Source organism: Pseudophryne corroboree, chromosome 6 (genome assembly GCF_028390025.1).
Source record: "Pseudophryne corroboree isolate aPseCor3 chromosome 6, aPseCor3.hap2, whole genome shotgun sequence".
NCBI lineage: Eukaryota > Metazoa > Chordata > Amphibia > Anura > Myobatrachidae > Pseudophryne > Pseudophryne corroboree.
Genome location: NC_086449.1, coordinates 442,309,842 through 442,336,491, shown reverse-complemented (window position 1 = coordinate 442,336,491; position 26,650 = coordinate 442,309,842). Strand labels below are relative to the sequence as shown.

The following is a 26,650-nucleotide window of genomic DNA, read 5'->3' as shown; positions in this document are numbered from 1 at the left end:
TTGCCCATTACACTTTGCAGCACCTCTCAAGCTCCATCAGGTTGGATGAGAAGCGTCGGTGCACAGCAATTTTCACATCTCTCCAGTGATTGTTGAAATCGGATTCAAGGCTGGGCTCTGGCTGGACCACTCAAGGACATTCACAGAGTTGTCCTGAAGCCACTCCTTTGATATCTTGGCTGTGTGCTTAGGGTCGTTGTCCTGCTGAAAGATGAACAGTTGCCCCAGATCGAGGTCAAGAGCGCTCTGGAGCAGGTTTTCATCCAGGATGTCTCTGTACATTGAGGCATTCATCTTTCCCTCCATCCTGACAAGTCTTCCAGTTCCTGCCACTGAAACACATCCCCACAGCATGATGTTGCCACCACAATGCTTCACTGCAGGGATGGTATTGGCCTGGTGATGAGCGGTGCCTAGTATCCTTCAAACATGACGCCTGGCATTTACACCAAAAAGTTCAAGCTTTGTCTCATCAGACCAGAGAATAATTGTTTCTCACGGTCTGAGAGTCCTTCAAGTGCATTTTTTTTGCAAACTCCAGGCGGGCTGCCATGTGCATTTTTATTAAGGATTGGCTTACATCTGGCCACTCTACCATACAGGTCTGATAGGTGTATTGCTGCAGAGATGGTTGCTCTTCTGGAAGGTTCTCCTCTCTCCACAGAGGAATGATGTAGCTCTGACAGAGTGACCATCGGGCTCTTGGTCACTTCCCTGACTAGGGCCCTTCTCACCCGATCACACAGTTTAGATGGCTGGTCAGCTCTAGGAAGAGTCCTGGTGGTTCCGAACTTCTTCCATTTACGGAGGAGGAGGCCACTGTGCTCATTGGGACCTTCAAAGTTTCTGTACTCTTCCCCAGATTTGTGCCTCCAGACAAGCCTGTCTCAAAGGTCTAAAGACAATTCCTTTGACTTCATGCTTGGTTTGTGCTCAGACATGCACTGTCAAGTGTGGGACCTTATATAGACAGGTGTGTGCCTTTCCAAGTCATGTCCAATCAACTGAATTTACCACAGGTGTACTCCAATTAAGGTGCAGGAAAATCTCAAGGATGATCAGTGGAAACAGGATGCACATGAGATCAATTTTGAGCTTCATGGCAAAGGCTGTGAATACTTATGTACATGTGATTTCTTAGTTTTTTATCTTTAATAAATTTGCAAAAATCTCAAAAACATTTTTTCACGTTGTCATTATGGGGTATTGTGCGTAGAATTTTGAGGGGAAAAATGAATTTATGCCTTTTTGGAATAAGGCTGCAACATAACAATGTGGAAAAATTGAAGCACAGTGAATACTTTCCGGATGTACTGTATGATGAAATGCTTCACTTACTTGCTGCCAGTTTGTTCTGGCCTGAAGACTATTACAACGGTTCCCAACTTGTGCCACACTAAGGTTGTCTGGTCTAATATCAATTTACTTTGGCTGGCATCTTTGTATCATGTGCCACTTGCTGCCTGTAACCTGATACCCAGGCCACACTATTTAGTGGGAGTACGTCCCGTCCCCCACACACATCTATGCCTCCATTCTTTTCTCTTCAGCATGCCTTCATATACAAAGGGCCTCAGAGTGCAGACTTCAATGTAATTAGGGTTCCCTTTCTCCCCTGCCTACCATTAACTCCACCGCACCCATGTTTGTGCCCTCTATTACCTTTTATCCCCCTGTTCCCCCACAACCCATTTGCACCACACTCCTCTCCTTTTAGGTCTTTCTTTCCTCCTCTTCTATTCAATGTGATAGGCAACCACACTGCACTGGTGTTGCTTCTGAGAAACAACATGGACAAACATATGCACAACCATGTCCACCAATATAGACCCAAACCTAAGGCTGGTAGCAAAGTACAATTTTCTTATCCTAATCATTTCTTTGTCAACTAACATTTTTGACCTGAGATGCTATGAAAATAAAAAAATAATTAAAAAAATGGATGCTCTACAGCACTATGAGGGAGAAATTTTGAGAACCACTTTACTAGTGTGCAGTGAAAGAGTAAAGTACTCAACAATTAAAACTGTAGGGCCTGTCACAATATCATAGGCCTAATACTAAAGCAACACAAAACGAGATTTATGGTAAGAACTTCCCTTTGTTAAATCTCTTTCTGCGAAGTACACTGGGCTCCACAAGGATTGGACAATGGGGTATAGAGTAGGATCTTGATCCGAGGCACCAACAGGCTCATAGCTTTGACTGTTCCCAGAATGCACAGCGCCGCCTCCTCTATAACCCCACCTCCCTGCACAGGAGCTCAGTGTTTAGTTAACCAGCCCAATGCAGTAGCAGGAAAAGAGACGACAACGGTTAGTAGCCACATATACCACACTCTCACGACAAGAGAAGTGTCAGCGGCTAATGCCATACCAACCCAAAGAAGCTAAGTGCGTCAGGGTGGGTGCCTTGTAAGCCCATTGTACCTCGCAGAAAGAGATTTAACAAAGGTAAGTTCTTACCATAAATCTCGTTTTCTGCTGCGGGGTACACTGGGCTCCACAAGGATTGGACAATGGTGATGTCCTAAAGCAGTTCCTTATGGGAGGGGACGCACTGTAGCTAGCACAAGAACCCGGCGTCCAAAGGAAGCATCCTGGGAAGCGGCAGTATCGAAGGCATAGAACCTTATGAACGTGTTCCCAGAGGACCAAATAGCCACCTTGCACAATTGATCTAGGGTCGCACCACGTTGGGCCGCCAAGAGGGTCCAACAGACCGAGTAGAATGGGCCGTAATGGGAGCAGGAGCTGACAGACCAGCCCTCACATAAGCATGTGCAATCACCATTCTAATCCATCTGGCCAGGGTCTGCTTGTGAGCAGGCTAGCCACATTTGTGAAATCCAAACAAAACAAAGAGAGAATCAGATTTTCGAATAGAAGCAGTTCTCTTCACATAGATACGGAGAGCCCGTACCACATCCAAAGACCGCTCTTTGGGAGACAAATCAGGAGAGACAAAGGCCGGAACCACAATCTCCTGATTAAAGTGGAACGAAGAAACCACCTTAAGCAAATATCCGGGACGAGTCCTAAGAACCGCCCGGTCACGGTGAAAAATCAGATATGGGGAACTACAAGGCAAGCCACCCAGATCCGACACTCTTCTAGCAGAGGCAATAGCCAGCAAGAACACCACCTTAAGGGAAAGCCACTTAAGTTCAGCTGAACCAAGGGGTTCAAACGGAGGCTCCTGTAACGCCTCCAAAACCACCGACAAGTCCCAAGGAGCCACAGGCGGGACATAGGGAGGTTGGATACGCAACACACCCTGAGTGAAAGTATGAACATCAGGTAAAGTCGCAATTTTTCTCTGAAACCACACAGACAAGGCAGAAATATGAACCTTGAGGGAGGCCAGACGCAGGCCTAAATCTAGGCCCTGCTGCAGAAAAGCCAAAAGTTTGGCTGTACTAAACTTGGAAGCGTCATAATTGTTAGATGCGCACCAAACAAAGTAGGAATGCCAGACCCTTTGATAAATCCAAGCAGAAGCCGGTTTCCGGGCCCGCAACATAGTTTTAATGACCTCTTCAGAAAAACCCTTAGCACTCAAGACGGAAGCTTCAAGAGCCACGCTGTCAAAGATAGCCGGGCTAGGTCCTGGTAGACACAGTGGCCCTGAACAAGGAGGTCTGGGCGTTGTGGAAGTAGAAATGGACGCTCTGACAATAGGCCTTGCAGGTCTGAGAACCAGTGCCATCTGGGACACGCCGGAGCTATGAGAAGTAGATTTCCTTTTTCTTGCTTGAACTTCCGAATTACCCTGGGCAGGAGTGACACCGGAGGGAACACGTACTGCAGCCGAAACCTCCACGACACAGTCAGCGCATCCACGAATGCTGCTTGAGGATCCCTTGTCCTTGCTCCGAAGACCGGAACCTCGTGATTGTGTCGAGACGCCATCAGATCTACATCTGGAGGACCCCACTTTTCCACTAGGAGTTGAAACACTTCTGGATGGAGGCCCCACTCGCCGGCACCGATATGGCCGGTAGATGGCGTTCCGCCCAACATAGAATCCGTGAGACTTCCTTCATTGCCAAACGGCTTCGAGTGCCGCCTTGATGATTTATGTAAGCCACTGTGGTGGCGTTGTCCGACTGTACTTGAACAGGACGGTTCTGAATTAAATGCTGGGCCAGGTTCAACGCATTGAAGACCACCCGCAATTCCAGAATGTTGATCGAGAGGAGAGATTCCTCCTTGGTCCACCGACCCTGAAGGGAGTGTTGCTTTAGCACCGCGCCCCAATCTCTTAGACTGGCATCTGTCGTCAACAGGACCCAGTTGGATATCCAGAAGGGACGGTCCCTGCACAATTGTTGGTCCCGGAGCCACCAAAGTAGCGACAGACGGACCTCCGGAGTGAATGAGATCATTTGAGACCTGATCCGGTGAGGGAGGCCGTCCCACTTGGCTAGAATCAGCCTCTGGAGGGGGCGAGAATGGAATTGAGCATACTCCACCATATCAAATACTGAGACCATGAGGCCCAGCACCTGCATTGCCAAATGTATAGACACTTGCGGACGAGAAAGGAAGCAACGAATACTGTCCTGAAGCTTCAGGACTTTCTCCTGAGACAAGAACAACCGCTGGTTGCGAGTGTCCAACAACGCTCCCAGGTGCACCATGCTCTGAGCAGGGACCTGGGAGGATTTCTTCTAGTTGATGAGCCACCCGTGGGCTTGTAGAAACCGGACCGTCAAATCCAGATGACGTAGGAGAAGTTCTGGGGAACTTGCCAGGATTAACAAGTCGTCCAGGTACGGCAGTACCCTGACCCCTTGACGGCGGAGTACCACCGTCATCACTTTGGTGAAGACTCACGGAGCCGTTGTTAAACCAAAAGGTAACGCCCGAAACTGGTAATGGAGGTTGCCAAGAGCAAACCTCAGGTATTGCTGATGTGACGCTGCTATAGGAATATGCAGGTAAGCATCCTGTATGTCCAGGGAGACCATATAGTCCCCAGGTTCCAAGGCCAGAACTATAGAGCGAAGGGTTTCCATCCGGAACTTGGAAACCTTCACAAACCTGTTCAATGCCTTGAGGTTGAGAATGGGCCGGGAGGACCCATTCGGTTTCGAAAACTAGAAACAGCGGAGAATAGTACCCCCGGCTCCTCTGAGCAAGAGGCACCTGTACTACAACTCCTGTATCCAGGAGGGTCTGTACCACCGAAAGCAGAGTGTTTGCTTTTGTCTGGTCCGACGGGACGTGTCTGGCAAAATCGATGAGGGGGGTCGGTTTTTGAAGGCTATGGCGTAACCTCGAGTGACGACTTCCCGTACCCAGGCATCTGAAGTGGTCTTCAACCATTTCTGGGTATACCCAATAAGCCGGCCCCCCACCCTGGGATCCCCCAGGGGGAGGCCCGCCCCGTCATGCGGCAGGCTTATCGGTCTTGGAAGCTGGCTGAATGGCAGCCCAGGCTCTTTTGGGCTTCGGCTTACCAAGTTTGGAAGTGTGGGCCTGCTTGTGGTACGCCTGACCTTTTGCTTTACCTGAAGGGCGAAAGGGGCGAAAGGACGTACCTTTAGCCAGAGCCGACCCTAACCAATATGATGCCCTAGGCAAGATTTTGGCTGGTGCCCCCTACCTAGCACAATCCCTGGTTCCGCCTCTGACCTTGCACCTCTTTCCCAGCACCATCACCCCTCACCCATAACAGTCCTTATTTTGGGGTTTGTACCCCCTATATTTTAAATAGGAACAGTTCGCACATTTTGCGCACAGCCCAAAAAGGGGTGTGTTTTTGCTGGCTAGGGGCATGGCCCCACAATAGTAATCCCAATTCCGCCACACAGTGCTGCAACTTTATTCACATTTGATCATGCGAGTGTCCATAATTCATATTACATCCCACAGTAGTATCACTTTACCTTAAACGTTACTCCTCACAGTAGAGCCCCTTATTCACATTACATCACACTGAATTGCTCTTTATCACATTACACCACACCCTATTGCTCTTTATTCACATTAGACAACACAGTAGTACCCTTTCTATATGCAACGCCACATAGTACAGCACCTTATACACATAATGCCACACATTAGTAATGCATTTATACACAATTCCACACAGTAATGCCCCTTACACATGAGACACATTATTAATGTCCTTATAAACATAATGCGCCTTACACATTATGACAACCTTTATTAATGCCCTTTTACACATAATGTCCCTTACACATATGCCGCACATTATTAATGCCCTTATACACATAATGACACACATAGTGCCCCCTACACAGTTGCTGCACATTAGTGCCCCGATACATATGACACATATAGTACCCTGTTACACATATGCCGCACATTATTAATGCCCTTATAAACATAATGACACACATAGTGCCCCTTACACATCTGTTGCACATTATTAATGCATTTTTACATGACCCACAATGCTCCTTACACATATTCCGAATACTACTGCACAACCAACTCACTCACATGCACACAGCACTCACACTGCCACTAACACTGTGATCACACTAAATCGTCCGCCCACGGCGGGTTAGCTGCAGGAACCACATACGGTTGTACCGGCATTGGGCTCCCATAGGGGGTGTTAGTTTATGAACTAGCGTATGCAGAAGCGTGGAAAAAGCTCCCCACGGTGGGTCAGTATGTGCATCCATTGCCACAGTACCACTGGGGGGCAATGAGCCCCCAGAACCAGAGCCCACAGCTGCTATATTCTCCTTATATGGGTCTGTGGCTTCAGCAACACCGGCAGTGTGTTCAGCCCCAGAACCGTTACCCTCAGAAGCAGACATGATATAACTTGCAGTATGAGGTAACAGTACAATTATCAGCAGCACTATACCTCTAAACCCAAACCCCTGCGCAGTGTAGTCAGCACTAGCAGAGATAAAGGAGAGATATGGTGACTAAATCACAGAGAAAAATACGTAATACAGTATATCTTTGTGAAAATCCTATATTAGATAAAACCTGACGCACCAAGCCCCCTCAGGTTATAGAATATAGGGATAGCAAGTTGAGTGAAAGACACGAAATGGACACCACTCAGCTATTAAATGCACACACAAATAGTCACAGTTTGTACAATGCAGAGGTTATTACTGACAATAATACTGCACTGGACCATCTTACACAGCTATATAACAATAGATATAACAGTACACAGTAAGAACTGGATGTATATCACAGGGTAATTGTACTAGGAAACCCTGACTAAATGCACTCTTTCTTACTAACACTGACTAAAAAAGGCAGGTAGAATACTTAAGTGTCATATAAAGGCATAGCACCGACAACCAGGCGGCTTTACATAGGAGGATTTGCCCAAGCAGTCCCAGGAACAGCGAGCTGAGGGATAATGGCGCCGCAGACACTGACAGGGAGTGAGGAAAAGACAGAGACGCAGCTCCAGGGCGGGAACACTTGCTAGAAATGGCACCCTGGGGGAGGAGCTTCAGGTCTAAGCCTTATCCCCCTGCTGGCAAAACCACCGGGTACTGTGGGCGATACAAAAATCGGTTTAGAGAGAAAACCTGACCTGCGCCCATGCCCTGGTGATCTAGTGGGATCGCCTGTACTGCCACAGTGTCCACCGCCAGCGCGCGCGGCCCACCTCCCTCTGACCACGCCGGATCGCGATAAAAACAGGGTCCCGCAAGCGGGACCTACTTACCACCTCCCGAAGCGCGGCCACGCAATCCTGGAGAGCCCCAGCCGTGTGTGTCTAACGTGAAGAAAACCGGAGCCTCCGCTGTAGGTACCCGGCAACCAGGGCTCGGGAGTGTACAGCGCCGATGGGGAGAGCTGGAGCAGCAGCAGTGAATGTCTCCTGACATTTACCACCGCTGCTGCCCTTGAAGTCTTCACTTTTTCTTCACAAAAAAGCTCTTTTTAGGGTTGCCTGCTGCTTACTGCAGCACCAACTTACAAAACTGAGCTCCTGTGCAGGGAGGCGGGGTTATAGAGGAGGCGGCGCTGTGCATTCTGGGAACAGTCAAAGCTTTGAGCCTGTTGGTGCCTCGGATCAAGATCCTACTCTACACCCCATTGTCCAATCCTTGTGGAGCCCAGTGTACTCGGCAGCAGAAAAAGCATTTCATGCTATTCAGTTCTTACTGCAGACATCGGCAAAATAATGAAGCAATTCAAGTGGATTAGCTAAAGGCACCCATACATCTGTGGCGGATTGCTGCAATTTCCCTATACCCAACTGCCAGGTTGGGGAATAGAGTATATTAAACATGTTAAGAAATCTCGATTTCTAGATCCAGTTAGAAAACAGTCAGGATCGGATTTTACAATGAAAAATTTCCCCAACATATCACTGATTTGGGGAGTCTGGGAAACAGGGCACCAATATATAGGGGGGCCTTAAGCCTGGCCCACAAAAAAATAAAAATAAATAGAAAAAGCTTCAGGAAAGGTACATGCTAGATACAATCTAGCATGTACCACAGCAAACAATTAAACTTCGGCATTTGTTTAAACTTGCCAACATTTGCCATTTATGCATATTCTATTCAGCACGTCACCCCCATCCTAAAATAAAACAAACAATCATCATTATTCACTTAAATGGTCACTAAACTTAAATGCCAGTGGATTTCATTTCAACCTTCTTACACCATTCAAAAAAGTTGGAAGAATCACATTTGCATTTATTTGTTCTGAGGCAGAAGCAGAAGTTTGGTTATCAATCATGTTGCGCTTTAAGTGGCTGCCTCCATTATCCTTCAATAAGCTTTCAGACAGGAAATGTATATCAAATAAATAATTTGTTAATATATCATGCCAGTTTACAACTATAAATCAGTACTGAAAGTGCCAACACAACTCACAGACTGCACAATCATACAGTGAAACACAGAAGTAGAACAGTCCTTTCCCATGGACAGTCTAAAATAAGATTAAAAAAAAAAAAAACACACACACACACACACACACACACACACACGACATGAAAAGGGAAGAATGAGTGTGAAACAACTTCAATTATGGCAATAATAAGTTCTCATATGATTCCGGGTGATTTTCCTGAAGCTTTCTACCGAGGAAAGATTCTCCAGTCGTCTCCGTAGGTTCAAATCATGAGAGGATAAAAAGAAAAGAAAGGAAGATCTCAATTCCTATATCATAGCCCGGTTGGATATATATATCATAGAGAGAATCCTCAATATTCCTCCATATGGGTAGTGCTCGTTTCTTAAAGTTCTTATGGGGTCACCATAAGAACTTTAAGAAACGAGCACTACCCATATGGAGGAAGATTGAGGATTTACCCTATGATATATATATCCAACCGGGCTATGATATAGGAATTGAGATCTTCCTTTCTTTTCTTTTTATCCTCTCTCATGATTTGAACCTACGGAGACGACTGGAGAATCTTTCCTCGGTAGAAAGCTTCAGGAAAATCACCCGGAATCATATGAGAACTTATTATTGATATTATTTACGGCATTGTTGATGTATGGAGCGCTACTGAAAGTGTGTACCAAAAATCTTTTTTGTATGTCTAATCCCCTGGAGTGTAATTGGTGATATACTCTTGTCCACACTTACTATAGCTGCTCCTAGGGTGCAGGGATTTTCTCTAATTCCATTTTTTGTCCAACTTCAATTATGGGTTTAACTCTTCTAGAATATCATGGCTGCCATGCAACATGTCAAAGCTTCTTAGCATGCCAGTTTGGATGTCGGAACAATGTAGTTTAATGAGGCAACAACTGGGACCGATATAAGGCTCACCTGCAGCCTGCTAAATAGACAAAGACCAATATTATTAAGGACTCATGTTGTGAGATGAAGTGGCCACAAGGTTCGAAAATTCTATTAGTTTTCTGCTCCTAACATAACAAATGAAATCTACCTAAAGGCCAGTACTCACGGCCCGATGCTGGAGAGATGTGTGCTGAGCAAACCGCTCAGTACACATCTCTCCCGGCGCTCAGCACAGCGCGATCTGTGCTGAGCGTGCGGGGGGAGACGGGGGTGCCGCTCACTTCACCCAGCGGGTAGAGTGAGCGACCCGCTAGATTGGCCTGCATGCAGGCCAATCTAGCAGCAGCGATAGCGATGCGCGGGGCTGCGCATCGCTATCGCTGTTAGGGCTACACACGGAGCGATCTTGCTGAAAATCTAAGCAATCTAGTCAGATGTACATAGAAATATAGGGGTCAATTCAAATAGGAATGAATTTGAAAAAGCAAGTCTTAAAACTTGCACACAATGGGGGTGGGGGGGATTCACTTGTAATTGCTGCCCAATCTCCCGTCTACTGTGACAGGAGATCGCAGGAGCAATACTCAATTGATGCTGGTTATTGCACTTATTGTGCCCATCAGTGTTGGATTTAGCCACGTAAAACAGCTAAACCAGACTAAACTAATTGGTGCGATCGCAAAAGTAAAAAAAGAGTCACTTTCGCAAATTTCATCTCTTCACCGAAAGGGGGGTGCGAGCTGAAATGCTGGAGTCAGTAGCTGGTCGAACATGCTACAAGCCGCTAGCGGTGCATCTGTACCTTTTCACTCCAGCAGCTGGATTCCTGCATGTATCCCTGTGTTTAGCCACAGCTGCTATATAATTAATAGTTTGCCTCTGTGTGTCTAGCTGTCCTGCTGCATTGCATCCCCTCATGAGGTTTGCTTTTCTGGCTGTTCTGATTGGGAGCATCTCCCTATCTCTTCACTTCCTGGTCACTCCCAATCTGCTGGTGATAGTTCCTGCTACATGTGAGAACCTGTCAGCCCTGTGAACTCCTGATTTTCCAAAACCCGGACTAGATAATTTTCCTGATTGGATCCAGCTTGCCTAGAATTAAAATTGTGTGTGGAACTCCCACACAGGCTCTTGCCTTTGCATTTATTTCTTTATTGTTACCACCTTGTGCATTGTTACATTTATATTGGGTTAAGTTGTTTATACCATCCTGTGCAATGTTGCATTTACATATCATCTGTGTTTATTATATCACCCTGTGCATTGTTGCACCAACGTACAATTTGTCTGTTTGAGCATTGAGCAGGGTTATCAAGGTTGTGTCCAGTGGACGTCTCACTGTACTGCATTTACCCTTGCCCAGCCTCCAATAGTCGCTTTGTCCTTACGTAAGACCTGGGGGCATCGGAGTACGGGTGGATCTAATTCACCCTGGAAACGCGGCTGCTAAAGGTGAAGCCTAGCATTGCAGGAGGCTAAAAGACTGTATGGAAAGGGATAATTGCATGAGCGTCACCTAGTACCACCTGGTAACTCAGATACCAGAGTAGTCTACGTAACAGCGCCAGACAGGAGCAACAACTGAATATCTCCATTGGATGCACAGGAGACACAGCTGACATCACTAACAATTGAATCCCCCCCCCCCCCCATTGTTTGAATTTGCATACCTCAGAAATGCAAGATTCAATTAGAGATGCTGATTTACAGGACAAAGTTGCACGTCTTCATTACAAAAAATTACCTGGAAGAAGACCAGGAAAAAAAATACAGAAACCATTCTAGACCACAAAATTTGAATGAAGATAGCAGGACAGACCATACAGTAGGGTGTTAGTGGCCATGAGGAAAGTGCTGAATATTCTTAAAAAGGTGTCGAGTTGCTTATGTTTTGCCTTTTAATTAACGATGGAACATAACCAGCACATATTCATCAGCAAAATAAGTCTTTGCAGTATTTTGGAGTAAAGAAAAATATCTGAATTTGTTTTTAATGTTTTCATACAGGTTTGAAACAGCTGGAAATAAACTCCCATTTACAAGAAATGCTTTTCTACCAAAAAACACCTCACCATACCTGTGACAAATGATGCTAGTTAAACCACACCAAATGCATGACCATTTACTGGGAGGTGTGTACCAGGGGTTCTATATGGTGTCCCAACATATTTAACTTAAAAGAGGTTGCCCTAAACGCACACAAAAAAACAAAAAACAAAAAAAAACAACAACAACAACAACAACAACAACAACAACAACAACATGACCTGCATTGCAAAATACAAGGAGCGTTTGGAATTTAATTGCAAATGCAATTTGCATTTGTGAATCATGAGAAAGGCTTGAAGGACCAAATTGGCTCCTAACTGAATCAATTCCATAGAGCCATTTGTTTTCCAATAAAATACAATAAGTACTCTGTAGTCCTTGCTATTCCTTGTTTTGGAAAGGTGCCAAAGTAAGATTCTACACATGGGTTTTCATAACCATATCTGCACATAAAAATGATAATGCATTTTTGTTCTGCTAGTATCAATGACAGGTAAAGTTCAGTTATTTATATGGCGCACACATATTCCACAGTGCATTACAGAGAATATATTCTAGCCATTCATAGCCATCCCTGCCACAGTACAGTTTACAATCCATATTTCCTATCACATAGGCATACACACCCCCTTAGGATTCATATTTTGTTAGAAGCCAAATAAAATACTAGTATGTTTTGGGAATATGGGAGAAAACCAGAGCATAAACTTGAGGGATCATACAAACTCCACACAGATAGGCCATGACCAGGATTTGAACTCATGACCACAGTGCAGTGAATCAATAATGCTAACAACTATGCATTACAGGACATCACATTAAAACTATAGGAATAATAACATAGCCCAACAAGACAGATCATATTGAAATCTAGAGAGTCCACTGCATCAAATGAGGACAGACCCGAGGTTACTGAACCAGTATTGAAAAGGTCTGAATATTACAACCTCACCATCTCTGTACTTAATAATGCCTTCTGTATGGTAGTGTGTGTTAACCACACAATACCTACTAAGGGTGCACATGGAATAAATTAGTAAAATTCCCACCCCGAGCATATTTTTTTTTTATCGTAACACAGAAACTCCCCAGAACTGAGTCATATTTACCTAATGGCAGCATGGATTTCTTTACCAAAAGCTTTCCGTTTTATTTCCAAAGGGTTAAGATTGACTTGCTGGCGTTCGGGATGCCAGCGACCAAAATACCGACAGCGGCATCCAGATGATTAGAATCTGGACAGGGGAAGGCAAGTATACTTAACCACCCCCCAGCCCTCTAACTCTAATCCCCCTTTCCTAAACCTTACACACACACTCCCGGCTTACCTCTCCGGCGTGGCGATGGCTGCTCATTCGGGATCCTGGCTGACGGAATTCCGTATAGTGTCAGGATTCCGGCGTCTTTATTATGACTGTAGAGATCCCGGTTGGGATTGATTTGCGGGAGTTTGGGATATGTTGCCTTTAGCAGCTGTCCATTCAACCTTTTTAAAGCTATTTAGGTGTGGTTTATACACCAGGCCTTTGCTACTTACTAGCCTCCTTAGGAGAGGTGAGTGCATTGGATTTTAACTACATTTCAGTGTGAAGCGTAGAAGGAGGAGTACTTGCAAATAAAAAAGACCTGTGATGTGGATTGTAAGAGTAAATGTTTTACTGAAATTATGAATACCTAGAACTTTTATGTTGCTAAATACAAGCGAATTAGCAATAGTCGGAACAATCCGTGACAACTGTGTTTTTTTATATACATATAGGGTATTTACATGATCATGCAGTTGGTACCCTGGACAGTGTGTGATTAACCTAGCACAGGCTTGTTTATTTTTTATTTTATTCCTAGGCTTACATTTATGTAAGGATGACACCAATATAAGCATGACCTCTATATTGTTCTCTAGCCTTGATGAGTGTTCTGTCTCCATAGTCTCTGGAGCTCATCTATGAATGTTGGCAGTGGAAGGAAAGACAAGTGGATAAGTAGTAACTGGATACAGAGCAACACAGAGGTGCTTAGAGGCCAACACAGATAGTACAAGGTGGAATAGCAATGCTTGAGTGAGGCAAAGGGGGACCAGTACAAATGTCCTCAAAGGCATTTCTGCCAAGTGATTATATATATTTTTTCTTATTTATTTTAATAGATTAAATCAACACGCTTATAAGAAAACTAAATTTGTCAAAACATTGGATACCATTTGTTCAGCTGCAATGTTAATTTACCCTGTATAACTGCATTTTGCAGACAAAAAAAATAAAAAAACAATCAAATTTACATACTGGTATTCATAGAAATAAAAGATTAAATTGCAAGTTTAATTTAAAAGGGCAATTACACCTTAAACAAAACTGATATTAGGTTGACTACGGAAAATGACACTTGGCTGTGCTCCCTTTATTTGTTAGGTCCCCTAATGCCTCAAGACAAAACCAACTGGTCTGCCTAATAAATTCCTCATCATTCTATCATTAAATGCCCAGTTCTGCTACCACTAATGCTGAGCATGAACAGCCAGATAAAATGCCTGCCAGACCAACAAACATTTTATCTGGCAACCCAACAGCCAGCAGATATCATGAGGCATAGACATCACAGTGTATGGCCCACGATATCTATACACAAATTCATCAGAAATTAATGCCATTACATTTGAAATAGTATTTCTTACCAACCCCTTCCTTTGTCACTGCTTTTTTTGTTCAAAACCACTTCTAGTCAATAGTATAACATATTTCTAAAATATGGCTAAGTCCACTAAACTGGTTCTGATTTTCAGTATATACTGTAGGCATAGGAAACATTACTTATTGGGAAGATATATCATCTCTGTAGCTTCCTTATAAGGTAAGTATCTATGGATGGCATTTTATGTGGCTGATTCCACAGGTTGCAAATTGGTACAGCAGACTCCCCCAAACACGTTTATTGCTTTGAGGTATTTTCCCCATTTAAAAGAAGAAAAGAAAAGAAAAAAAAAAAACATACAACTTGTCTTTTGTAGTCTAAGCCAGTGGTTCCCAAACTTTTTTGGATCACGGCGCCCTAGAGTACCAGATTTTTTTCACGGCACCCCTAGGTTAAAAGTTTCTTATTGATAAATTTAGAAATAAATATTAAATGAAGTAGATTGTGTTTATATGTCATCCATAGGCTCAATTGTGTGGTGAGGGACAAGATTTGCTTCTGTTTGTCCACATATTTTATGACTGACAGCTTCCAGCACTAGTTTACCCTATTATATTGACCATAAATAATTTGAATTGGTCCTGGACCACCAATCCAAGGCACCCCTGCAAGTGTACCGAGGCACCCCAGGGAGCCACGGCACACAGTTTGGGAACCACTGGTCTAAGCAATAAACTACACTGCTCAAAAAAATAAATGCAACACTAAAATAACACATCCTAGATCTGAATGAATGAAATATTCTTATTAAATACTTTGTTCCATACATAGTTGAATGTGCTGACAACAAAAATCACACAAAAATTATCAATAGAAATCAAATTTATTCACCCATGGAGGTCTGGATTTGGAGTCGCACTCAAAATTAAAGTGGAAAAACACACTACAGGCTGATCCAACTTTGATGGAATGTCCTTAAAACAAGTCAAAATCAGGCTCAGTAGTGTGTGTGGCCTCCATGTGCCTGTATGACCTCCCTACAACGCCTGGGAATGCTCCTGATGAGGTGGCGGATGGTCTCCTAAGGGATCTCCTCCCAGACCTGAACTAAAGCATCCGCCAACTCCTGGACAGTCTGTGGTGCAACGTGGCGTTGGTGGATGGAGCGAGACATGATGTCCCAGATGTGCTCAATTGGATTCAGGTCTGGGGAACGGACGGGCCAGTCCATAGCATCAATGCCTTCGTCTTGCAGGAACTGCCGACACACTCCAGCCACATGAGGTCTAGCATTGTCTTGCATTAGGAGGAACCCAGGGCCAACCGCACCAGCATATGGTCTCACAAGGGGTCTTAGGATCTCATCTCGGTACCTAATGGAAGTCAGGCTACCTCTGGCGAGCACATGGAGGGCTGTGCGGCCCCCCAAAGAAATGCCACCTCACACCATTACTGACCCACTGCCAAACCGGTCATGCTGGAGGATGTTGCAGGCAGCAGAACGTTCTCCTTGGTGTCTCCAGGCTCTGTCACATGTGCTCATGAGAACCTGCTTTCATCTGAAGAGCACAGGGCGCCAGTGGCGAATTTGCCAATCTTGGTGTTCTCTGGCAAATGCCAAACGTCCTGCACGGTGTTGGGCTGTAAGCACAACCCCCACCTGTGGACGTCGGCCCCTCATACCACCCTCATGGAGTCTGTTTCTGATCGTTTGAGTAGACACATGCACATTTGTGGCTTGCTGGAGGTCATTTTGCAGGGCTCTGGCAGTGCTCCTCCTGTTCCTCCTTGCACAAAAGCGGAGGTAGCGGTCCTGCTGCTGGGTTGTTGCCCTCCTACAGCCTCCTCCACATCTCCTGATGTACTGGCCTGTCTCCTGGTAGCGCCTCCATGCTCTGGACACTACGCTGACAGACACAGCAAACCTTCTTGCCACAGCTCGCATTGATGTGCCATCCTGGATGAGCTGCACTACCTGAGCCACTTGTGTGGGTTGTAGACTCAGTCTCATGCTACCACTAGAGTGAAAGCACCGCCAGCTTTCAAGTGACCAAATCATCAGCAAGAAAGCATAGGAGCTGAGAAGTGGTCTGTGGTCACTACCTGCAGAACAACTCCTTTATTGGGGGTGTCTTGCTAATGGCCTATAATTTCCACCTGTTGTCTATTCCATTTGCACAACAGCATGTGAAATTGATTGTCAATCAGTGTTGCTTCCTAAGTGGACAGTTTAATTTCACAGAAGTGTGATTGATTTGGAGTTACATTGTGTTGTTTAAGTGTTCCCTTTATTTTTTTGAGCGGTGTATAACTGACGGGTCATTGGTTACCCCATGCCATCTCTGGATAAACAAGCCAAATTACAGACCAATAAAAAAAAACAAATAAATAAAAAAATAAACAAAAAGTCCTTTGAAGCAACTTCTACATCTTAACCACTAGTTTAGTTACATAGTGGTCCCAGAAATTATCCTATGTAAATGCTCATAATTGGGAGTGAACATGTTAACATTTAGATACTCACTTTCTTGAATCTTCTGATCAGCCAATAACCATGACATGGGCCAGACAGAAAAAACTGCCTCTTGCCAGACGCAGGCTAAAATGGTCTCTTGCCAGACGCAGGCTGTTTGGGAAGTGCTACAGGCACTGCCCCATGAGTGAGCTGTGGCAATTGTAAAATACTGTACACAGAACTTCTCAACTCATGTACAATGACTACTTTAAGCACACACTGAAATTTAGGTTATAACATTTGTTAATTCAAATCTGTCAATACCAAATAAAATTGCATTTAACTAAAGTCTCAAAGGTACCTTTTTTAATCTCCCATGATAAAATTATTAAATAAATCTGTATTTGCAACCAAGTTCTATCTTCCCTACAGATTCAGCAGATGAACTGACCGAAACTTGAAATAATGATAAAATTATTATTTACTCAACAGACAACTTTTACACCATTATTGCACATGAAACCCATTAAACTTCAACTACTACAGTAAGTTTGCCAGTACTAAAGGACCATCCTTTCTTGTGGACTGATTGAAGGCAACATAACGGTTTTCAGATTCAACATGTTATCAGAACAACTGCAAGAACAATAAATGTATTGTTTTATTACAAAATAAGGATTAAATTGGGAATAGTTTTAAAATGCTAAGGTAGATATTGGTATAGTAAAGCATAGCTCCTGTTTGCTATAAAACATTATGCATTTACTTTTTCAATTACACAGAATACAAAACTATATATATATATATATATATATATATATATATATATATATATATATATATATATATATATATTTATTCCAACAAGTTGGATGGTTAGAGGAATGTTGGTCTAGTAGTGTATGGCCAGCAGCCTCCCCAGCAGCAGGTGTAAGAGCTGGATACACACCACGTGCCATACTAACATCTATAGCAACTTACTACTTATTCCCCTTTCAGACTTACTTTATAATCCAGCGTTTTTGCATGTGAACAGGATTTCTGTATGTCTGAAAGGCACCAACTCAGGAACACGTTACCGGGTCAGCACCAATGCTATTGACCAGGGTTTTTCCAGGGACTTTCGTCCCGGGTGGACAACCTGAGTAAAGTGTGAGTGGTGAGACCCGGGATTTTACTCCCCAGGTGGCTGTTCGTGATCCGGTCTGAAGGTCGACAATGTTTAGGTCGACCACTATAGTTCGACATGTGCTAGGGCGACAGGTCAAAAGGTCGACATGAGTTTTTCACATTTTTTTCTTTTTTTTCATACTTAACGATCTACGTGGACTACGATTGGAACGGTAATCTGTGCCGAGCGAAGCGAGGCACCTTGCCCGAAGCATGGCGAGCGAAGCGTGTCATGCGAGGGGACACGGTGCACTAACTGGGGTTCCCGGTCACTTTACGAAGAAAGTGACACCCAAAAAAAAAAAATCCTCATGTCGACCTTTAGACCTGTCGACTTACTACATGTCGACCTTCCATCCATGTCGATTTCATGAACCACACCTGGCTGTTCGCAGCTGCCTGCTGACACCCTGGGCTGTCCGTTATCGGAAGTACGTATTCCTCACCCGGTGTGTGTGTGTAGGACGTGTTTATGAATGTGACTTGTGCATATATAGGTCTATAAACCATGGATATATCTGCATGTCTGTAAGTGATATGAGACAGACAGACAGACAGACAGACACGTGGGAGCACACATCTGAGCAGGGAAAATCCCAGGTCGTAAGTCTGAAAGTGGTATTAGAGATTTCTTTTGAAACAGGAAACTAAAATACATTGAGATAGACAGACAGACCTACTCATCTATAGGCAAAACAGGTCATAAAATGTATTTGAGCATCAACTGTCTGCACTTCACAATACCATATCAAACTGGCTGTGAGAAAATTGTGAAGATAGTAACTTTGTTGCAACTTATTAACAAAAAACACTAACTTTAAGTTAAAGTGACAATTAAAGGTGCATACACGTTGAGATATTGACTATGCCCAATTTCGACTATGCGATTTCCCTTGAACTCCCCCAGAGCCCAGAATATATGGTCTATATACACGGTACGATTTTGACTATTGCCATTTAGAACTATACTTTGTACTAGACTGCACACAATATAGTTACATTTTCCTTGCCTGCACAGTCTATTTTTTTATTTTTTGCGATACCGATCCCACAGGGCTGCACATCGGTATCACAAGCTGTGCACACACAGTGTGATATGTGCAAGATTTCCCTATATAGTCAAAATCACAAGAATACATTGCACCGTGTGTATGCGCCTTAACACTACACCAACATTCTCCATGCAGAAAGGGTCATTGTACCGTACATGTTAGCAGTCCATTGATGTAATTGCTTTATAGACAAACATAAAATGTTATTCTTCCATATTAAATAAAACCTAAAACGGAGGACCGCTTAGGAATGATTTCCCTATGTTAACATCTTCATTCTACAAGCTGCTGACGGAAGTCTGAACAAATTCAAGCAGTTTACAGGTAACATCAGCATGAGGGGATAAGACAGCAATTTTTCATACTATGTGCAATGTAACCACATTTGATTTCTACTGCATGTCTGACCTCACACTCAGATATAACAACCGACGTTTCTAAATGCTTTTTACACAATTTGCCAACTCTGGAAACTACGGACATTATTTGCAGCATAATGGAAAATAAGAGACTGTACCAAACACTTCATTCATTTACCCCACGCATTTCCTGACAGTTGTGAAACCCTTGGTTTCCGTCATACTCTTGTATCAAGTCTTAAAGCAACAGGACATAAGAAACTACAAGAGATAAATACATTTTATGCATATAGGAATAAGCTTATGATTCAGTAATGATGGTTTATCTTCAGTACATACTTCAACAGCAAGTGTAACACATAGAAAAATGTATCAATGATCATAATGGGTCTTCTGAACAATTAAGACTATATGCTGGTAGATACTGAAAGCTAAGTTATGGCCCATACTTTCCTTGCACAATATGTGGCACAGACTTATGTTCTCCATCATCATTGTAAAACAATTCTCTGATGGAGGGACCAAAGAGTAATGAGATGGAAGATCCCATAGAGTAATGAAAGCCTGCAAATTTTCTTTTTTGATAAATTATTATCTAATCAATTGGCTAACCCCAAATACTATAAATATAGACAAGTGTCTGCTGCTACAGGAACATGTAAACTTAGAAATAGTTGCCACTTGTGTTTCTACTTCAGCAAGTTCAATAAAGGTTTCCAGAGTATATGCCAAACACTGAGATAACTGGCATCTCGCTGCTGGCATGTGCCGGGCTGATAGCGGTGGGAGCAGCTCGTCCCCACGGATTCTGTGATCAGTGTAACTGGATGAGAGACAGGCAGCAGCACCTGCACAGGTGCACAGAGGCTCTGTCACTCCAGCCATACCCCGAGCCAGTCCCGCTAGGTCTACTACAGCACACAGGCTGCACACGGGCAATGCCCGGCCAGGCAGCGCATCTACTACAAGTGTGAATTATTCAGTAGCACAGCCCGGCGCCACGGTCACAGGTAGCAGGGAGAAGGCATGACCAGGCTAGCTGTGGCACAGTGGTGCAGGGACCCAGGCACAGAGGGGGAGAGGGCTCGTCCTGCCAGAGGAGGGGAAGGCCTTACGTACCCTGCACCGAAATCCGAGCAAACTTTCATCCAAGCAACAAGCTCCTGCGTTCCCGGCACGGTGCACAACCCGCCGCCGCTCTCTATGCGACCCACAGGCGGAGTGGCAGCATGGAGACCCTGGCGGATGACTGAGATGCGATGATCCGGCCCCCGCCTCGCACACAGATGAGCCGCTTTATCTCCCCTTGTCCCAGGCTCTGTCGTCTCCCGCTGCTGCTGGCCCCGCCGCCTACTGCCAGAGCCGGGTAGGGTACCGAACCCTCTGCTACCGCCGCTGCCTGTGCCCTGGGGGTGACGTCACTGGGCCACGCAAACCAGCAGCAACGCCAGACACGCGCCCCGCCCCCGCCGCCTGTACCGGTTGCTATTTATAATGCATCACCCGTCCCGTTTCCGCTGCTGTACTGCGAGCGGGCGCTCATCCGTCTGCACCCGCCCCACTCACAGCACTGTTGCCGCTAGGTGCTCTCAGGAGGAAGGTAGACAGTATGACAGCACGGGCATTCCCTACCTTACCGCCTATGGAGGTCATTTGCATTGAGACGTGATGCTGCATTTTATATTATATTTACTCTCCAACTAAAACACATTGTTAAAATTATTATTTTTTTATTTATGTTTTTCCTCCTATTCTCTGTTTCATCCTACATCATCTCGCCTAGAACTATATTGTAACAACAGGAACAATTTTATTAAATAAATATACCACTCTTGGGTGTGCGGTCACTCTATGAAATATACATGCCTTGGGTGGTTGAACATACTCATCCTTCAGCATTGCATATGGTTGAGCTTGAATAAGAATCACACAATAAACACATTAGTTTATTGCATCTAATCTTGACTGACTAATGGTTATCTAGCACCTGGACTTTCATTTTTTCTATTATTATTTATATTTTGAGTCACCAACTGGATACGTATTATCTATCTATCTATCTATCTATCTATCTATCTATCTATCTATCTATCTATCTATCTATCTATCTCTATTCGAGTGGAGCCGGGTACTGCACCTGGTAACATTTAAACTATTGATGGATTAAAAATTCATAAATGTAATAAATCATCAATCATATAAATAATATAATAAAATTCATGAACCTTAGAGTATAACACCTCACCCCAGAACTGAGTTCACAAATACAGTTCATTATAAAGCAGAATAATTGATCAAGAATCAAAATAAAAGTCTGTTCTTATGTATGCCTGCGGAACCAGCTGTTCAGACAATTAGTGAAGTTGAGTAGCCTTTATGTAAATAGGAATGTTCAATAATAGCACATAATTACCATGTCCAAACTCCAATGGAAGTGTAATCTCTAGCCTTTATTGCTGCCTCATAAACTATTGTCCATTTGTACTGAGCCCTATGTTGTCTGGTGATATCCTGCTTTACTTGAGCAGAAAACCTTTATTAACATTTAGGGGGGTATTCAATTGATTGAAAAGTCAGTTGGGTGTCTGTCTAATAGACAGAAAAAAACAGACACCCATCCGACTTTTCAAACAATTGAATTCCCCCTTAGAGTCTTCAACATCAGGTAAGGGTTAATTTGCCTAATATAATTCACAACTATTATACACAACTTATTGTTGAAGTACCGACATAACAGCATTGAATGAAACATAATAGATCTGTCCCCACTCAGTCTAAGCATGTGGACATTGTATAACCATAGCATAACCCCATGGCACGAAGTAATGGCCTAAAAGTGCAAACATAAATATATACATACACTGAGTGGCCAAACATAAATATATACATACACTGAGTGGCCAAACATAAATATATACATACACTGAGTGGACAAACATAAATATATACATACACTGAGTGGCCAAACATAAATATATACATACACTGAGTGGCCAAACATAAATATATACATACACTGAGTGGCCAAACATAAATATATACATACACTGAGTGGCCAAACATAAATATATACATACACTGAGTGGCCAAACATAAATATATACATACACTGAGTGGCCAAATTACTATGAGCACCAGGCGTTGTTATATGCAATGTAGCTATTCCGCAAATTATGCTAATCAGGGGCGTTTTAAGAGAGGAGGGAACCCGCATGCAGCCTCTGTTGCGCGCCCTCTCCTCTCCAGCAGCTAGTAGACTGGCATAATGCTAGAGGGAACACGGTGCCTTCTCCTTGTTCCCAGTGAACATCTCCAGTGCGCATGCGCAAATCACTCGGATATGGCCGCGGCGGCCATTTTCCAAGTGATTTGTGACCGCACTGCAGAGCCGCAGCCGCGGGACTCCGGAGGGGTAAGTATAATATATGGGTGTGCGGTGTGGGCCCTCCTGGACCCAGGGACCCGTGTGCACAGCACATACTGCACCCATTATAGAAACGCCTGTGATGCTAATGTAGGATATCTGAATCTGTGTAAGAGGGAAAAGTGAAGGCGTGCAGAGACTAATGAAGTGTATCACTCATGAAATAGTGGGTAAACAATGTGATATGATGGACTTTGTGGATTTATTGTTGGTATTCGCAGCAGTGGTGTGAGCACTAGCAAAATGGCTGCACTGGTGAATTGTTCATGGGCGGCTGTTAAAGTGTACACAGAGTGTACTAGCAGACAAAAAACTCTGAGCACAAGGCCTGTGATCGTTAACGGTTACCAGATGATAGAGCGGAAAGAAGAATGGGCAGACTTGTTCAACCTCAGAAACAGGAAAAACTGCATACATTTACAGATAATCTGAATCAGGAACTATACAGATGGCCTTTCAGCAAACAGTACACCATATATTACATCAATTGCCTCTTCCAGCACAGGGGTTGTGACAATATAAAAAGGATTCACGTTTTTTGATGCGATAGTTTCCATTTCTCTAACGTCCTAGTGGATGCTGGGAACTCCGTAAGGACCATGGGGAATAGCGGGCTCCGAAGGAGGCTGGGCACTCTAGAAAGATCTTAGACTACCTGGTGTGCACTGGCTCCTCCCACTATGACCCTCCTCCAAGCCTCAGTTAGATTTCGTGCCCGGCCGAGGTTGGATGCACACTAGGGGCTCTCCTGAGCTCTTAGAAAGTTATAGTCTTAGAATTTGTTATTTTCAGTGAGACCTGCTGGCAACAGGCTCACTGCAGCGAGGGACTAAGGGGAGAAGAAGCGAACTCGCCTGCTTGCAGCCGGATTGGGCTTCTTAGGCTACTGGACACCATTAGCTCCAGAGGGATCGACCGCAGGCCCAGCCTTGATGTTCGGTCCCGGAGCCGCGCCGCCGTCCCCCTTACAGAGCCAGAAGCAAGAAGATGGTCCGGAAAATCGGCGGCATGAAGACTCTGTCTTCACCAAGGTAGCGCACAGCACTGCAGCTGTGCGCCATTGCTCCTCTCACACACTTCACACTCCGGTCACTGAGGGTGCAGGGCGCTGGGGGGGGCGCCCTGAGGCAGCAATAAAAACACCTTGGCTGGCTAAAATACCTCAATATATGGCCCCAGGGGCTATATATGAGGTAAATACCCCTGCCAGAATTCCATAAAAAACGGGAGAATAGGCCGTGGAAAAGGGGCGGAGCCTATCTCCTCAGCACCCTGGCGCCATTTTTCCCTCACAGCTCGGCTGGAGGGAAGCTCCCTGGCTCTTCCCTGCAATTCTACAGTACAGGAAGAGGGAAAAGAGAGGGGGGGCATTAAAATTGGCACTGTATACAGTATATTATATAAAAGCTATTAGGGACATAACTCAGTTAGTCCCTGTATATATATAGCGCTCTGGTGTGTGCTGGCATACTCTTACTCTGTCCCCCCAAAGGGCTTTTGTGGGTCCTGTCCTCGTTTAGAGCATTCCCTGTGTGTCTGCGGTGTGTCGGTACGGCTGTGTCGACATGTTGAATGAGGAGGCTTATATGGTGACAGAACAGAGGCCGATATATGTGATGTCGCCCCCTGTGGGGCCGACACCAGAGTGGATGGATAGGTGAAAGGTATTAACCGACAGTGTCAACTCCTTACATAAAAGGCTGGATGACGTAACAGCTGTGGGACAGACGGCTTCGCAGCCCGCGCCTGCCCAGGCGTCTCAAAGGCCATCAGGGGCTCAAAAACGCCCGCTCTCTCAGATGGCAGACACAGATGTCGACACGGAGTCTGACTCCAGTGTCGACAAGGTGGAGACATATACACAATCCACTAGGAACATCCGTGACGTGATCCCGGCAATAAAAAATGTGTTATACGTTTCTGACTTTAACCCAAGCACCTCTAAAAATGGGTTTTAGGTTTGGGGAGAAAAAACAGGCAGTGTTTTGTTCCCCCATCAGATGAATAAATGAAGTGTGTGAAAGTGTGGGTTCCCCCGTTAAGAAACTGGTAATTTATAAAAAGTTACTGATGGCGTACCCTTTCCCGCCAGGTGGATAAGTTACGCTGGGAGATATCCCCTAGGGTGGATAAGGCGCTCACACGTTTGTCAAAAAAGGTGGCACTGCCGTCTTAGGATACGGCCACTTTAATAGGTACCTGTTGATAAAAAACAGGAGGCTATCCTGAAGTCTGTATTTACACACTCAGGTACTAGACTGAGACCTGCAGATAGTGCTGCTGCAGCGTGGTCGGTGACCCTGTCAAACAGGGATACTAGTTGGCAAACATAAAAACATATTAAAGACGTCGTCTTATATATGGGGGATGCACAGAGGGATATTTTGCCGGCTGGCATCCAAAATAAATGTAATGTCCATTCTGTCAGGAGGGTATTAGAGACCTGTCACTGGACAGGTGATGCTGACTTAAAAAGCGCATAGAGAGCCTTATAAGGGTGAGGAATTATTTGGGGATGGTCTCTGGGACCTCGTATCCACAGCAACTGCTGGGAAGAAATAATTTTACCTCAGGTTTCCTCACAGACAAAGGTACAGTCCTTTCGGCTTCAGAAAAGCAAGCGGGTCAAATGGCGCTTCCTTTCTGTACAGAGACAAGGGTAGAGGGAAAAAAGCTGCACCAGTCAGCCTGTTCCCAGAATCAAGATTCTTCCCCCGCCTCCTGTGAGGCCACACCATGACGCGGGTGCTCCACAGGTGTAGCCAGGTACGGTGGGGGGCCGTCTCAAAAATTTCAGCAATTAGTGGGCTCGCTCACAGGTGGATCCCTGTTTCTTTCAAGTAGTATTTCAGGGGTACAAGCTGGAATTCGAGATGTCTCCCCCCAGCCGTTTCCTAAAATATGCCTTGCTGACAACTCCCTCAGGCAGGGAGGCTGTGCTAGAGGCAATTAATAAGCGGTATTCCCAGCAGGTAATACTCAAGGTGCCCCTACTTCAACAAGGACGGGGTTACTATTCCACACGGGTTGGGGTACCGAAACCGCATGGTTCGGTGTGACCCATTTTATATTTAAAATCCTTGAACACAAAAATTCAAGTTCAAGATGGAATCGCTCAGGGCGGTTATTCCAAGCCTGGACGAGGGGGATTACATGGTATCCTGGGACATCAAGGATGCTTACCTGCATGTCCCCATTTACCATCCTCGCCAGGAGTACCTCAGATTTGTGGTGCAGGATTACCATTACCAAGTCCAGACACTGCCGTTTGGACTGTACATGGCACCGAGGGTGTTTTATCAAGGTAATGGCCGAAATGTTGATACTCCTTCAAAAAAAGGGAGTTGTAATTATCCCGTACTTGGACAATCTCGTTATAAGGGCGAGGTCCAAGGAGCAGTTGGTAGTCGGGGTAGCACTATTTTGGAAAGTGCTACAACAGCATGGTTGGATTCTAAACAGTCCAAAGTCACAGCTGGTTCCTATGACACGTCTACTGTTCCTGGGGATGGTTCTGGACATAAACCAGAAATAGTGTTCTCCCGGAGGAGAAAGCCAAGGAGTTGTCATCTCTAGTCAGAGACCTCCTGAAGCCAAAATAGGTAGCGGTGCATCATTGCACGCGAGTCCTGGGAAAAATGGTAGCTTCCTACGAAGCAATCCCATTAGGCAGGTTCCATACAAGAACTTTTCAGAGGGACCTGTTGGACAAGTGGTCCGGATCGCATCTTCCGATGCATAGGCTGATAACCCTGTCTCCAAGGACCAGGGTATCTCTACTGTGG

At 44.7% G+C, this 26,650-nt stretch overlaps 1 protein-coding gene across 3 annotated transcripts in view; it reads right to left on the bottom strand.

Moving 5' to 3' along the window:
- Positions 1-20,923, bottom strand: part of GRAMD4 (GRAM domain containing 4) — a 349,985-nt gene extending 329,062 nt beyond the window's left edge. For all 3 annotated transcript variants that reach the window (XM_063927113.1, XM_063927114.1, XM_063927115.1), the window contains exon 1: positions 20,561-20,923. In XM_063927113.1, the coding sequence (XP_063783183.1) occupies positions 20,561-20,589 (29 nt within the window). In that variant the 5' untranslated portion in view covers positions 20,590-20,923. The remainder of the gene's footprint in view (positions 1-20,560) is intronic.
- Between the last annotated feature and the right edge of the window lie 5,727 nt (positions 20,924-26,650).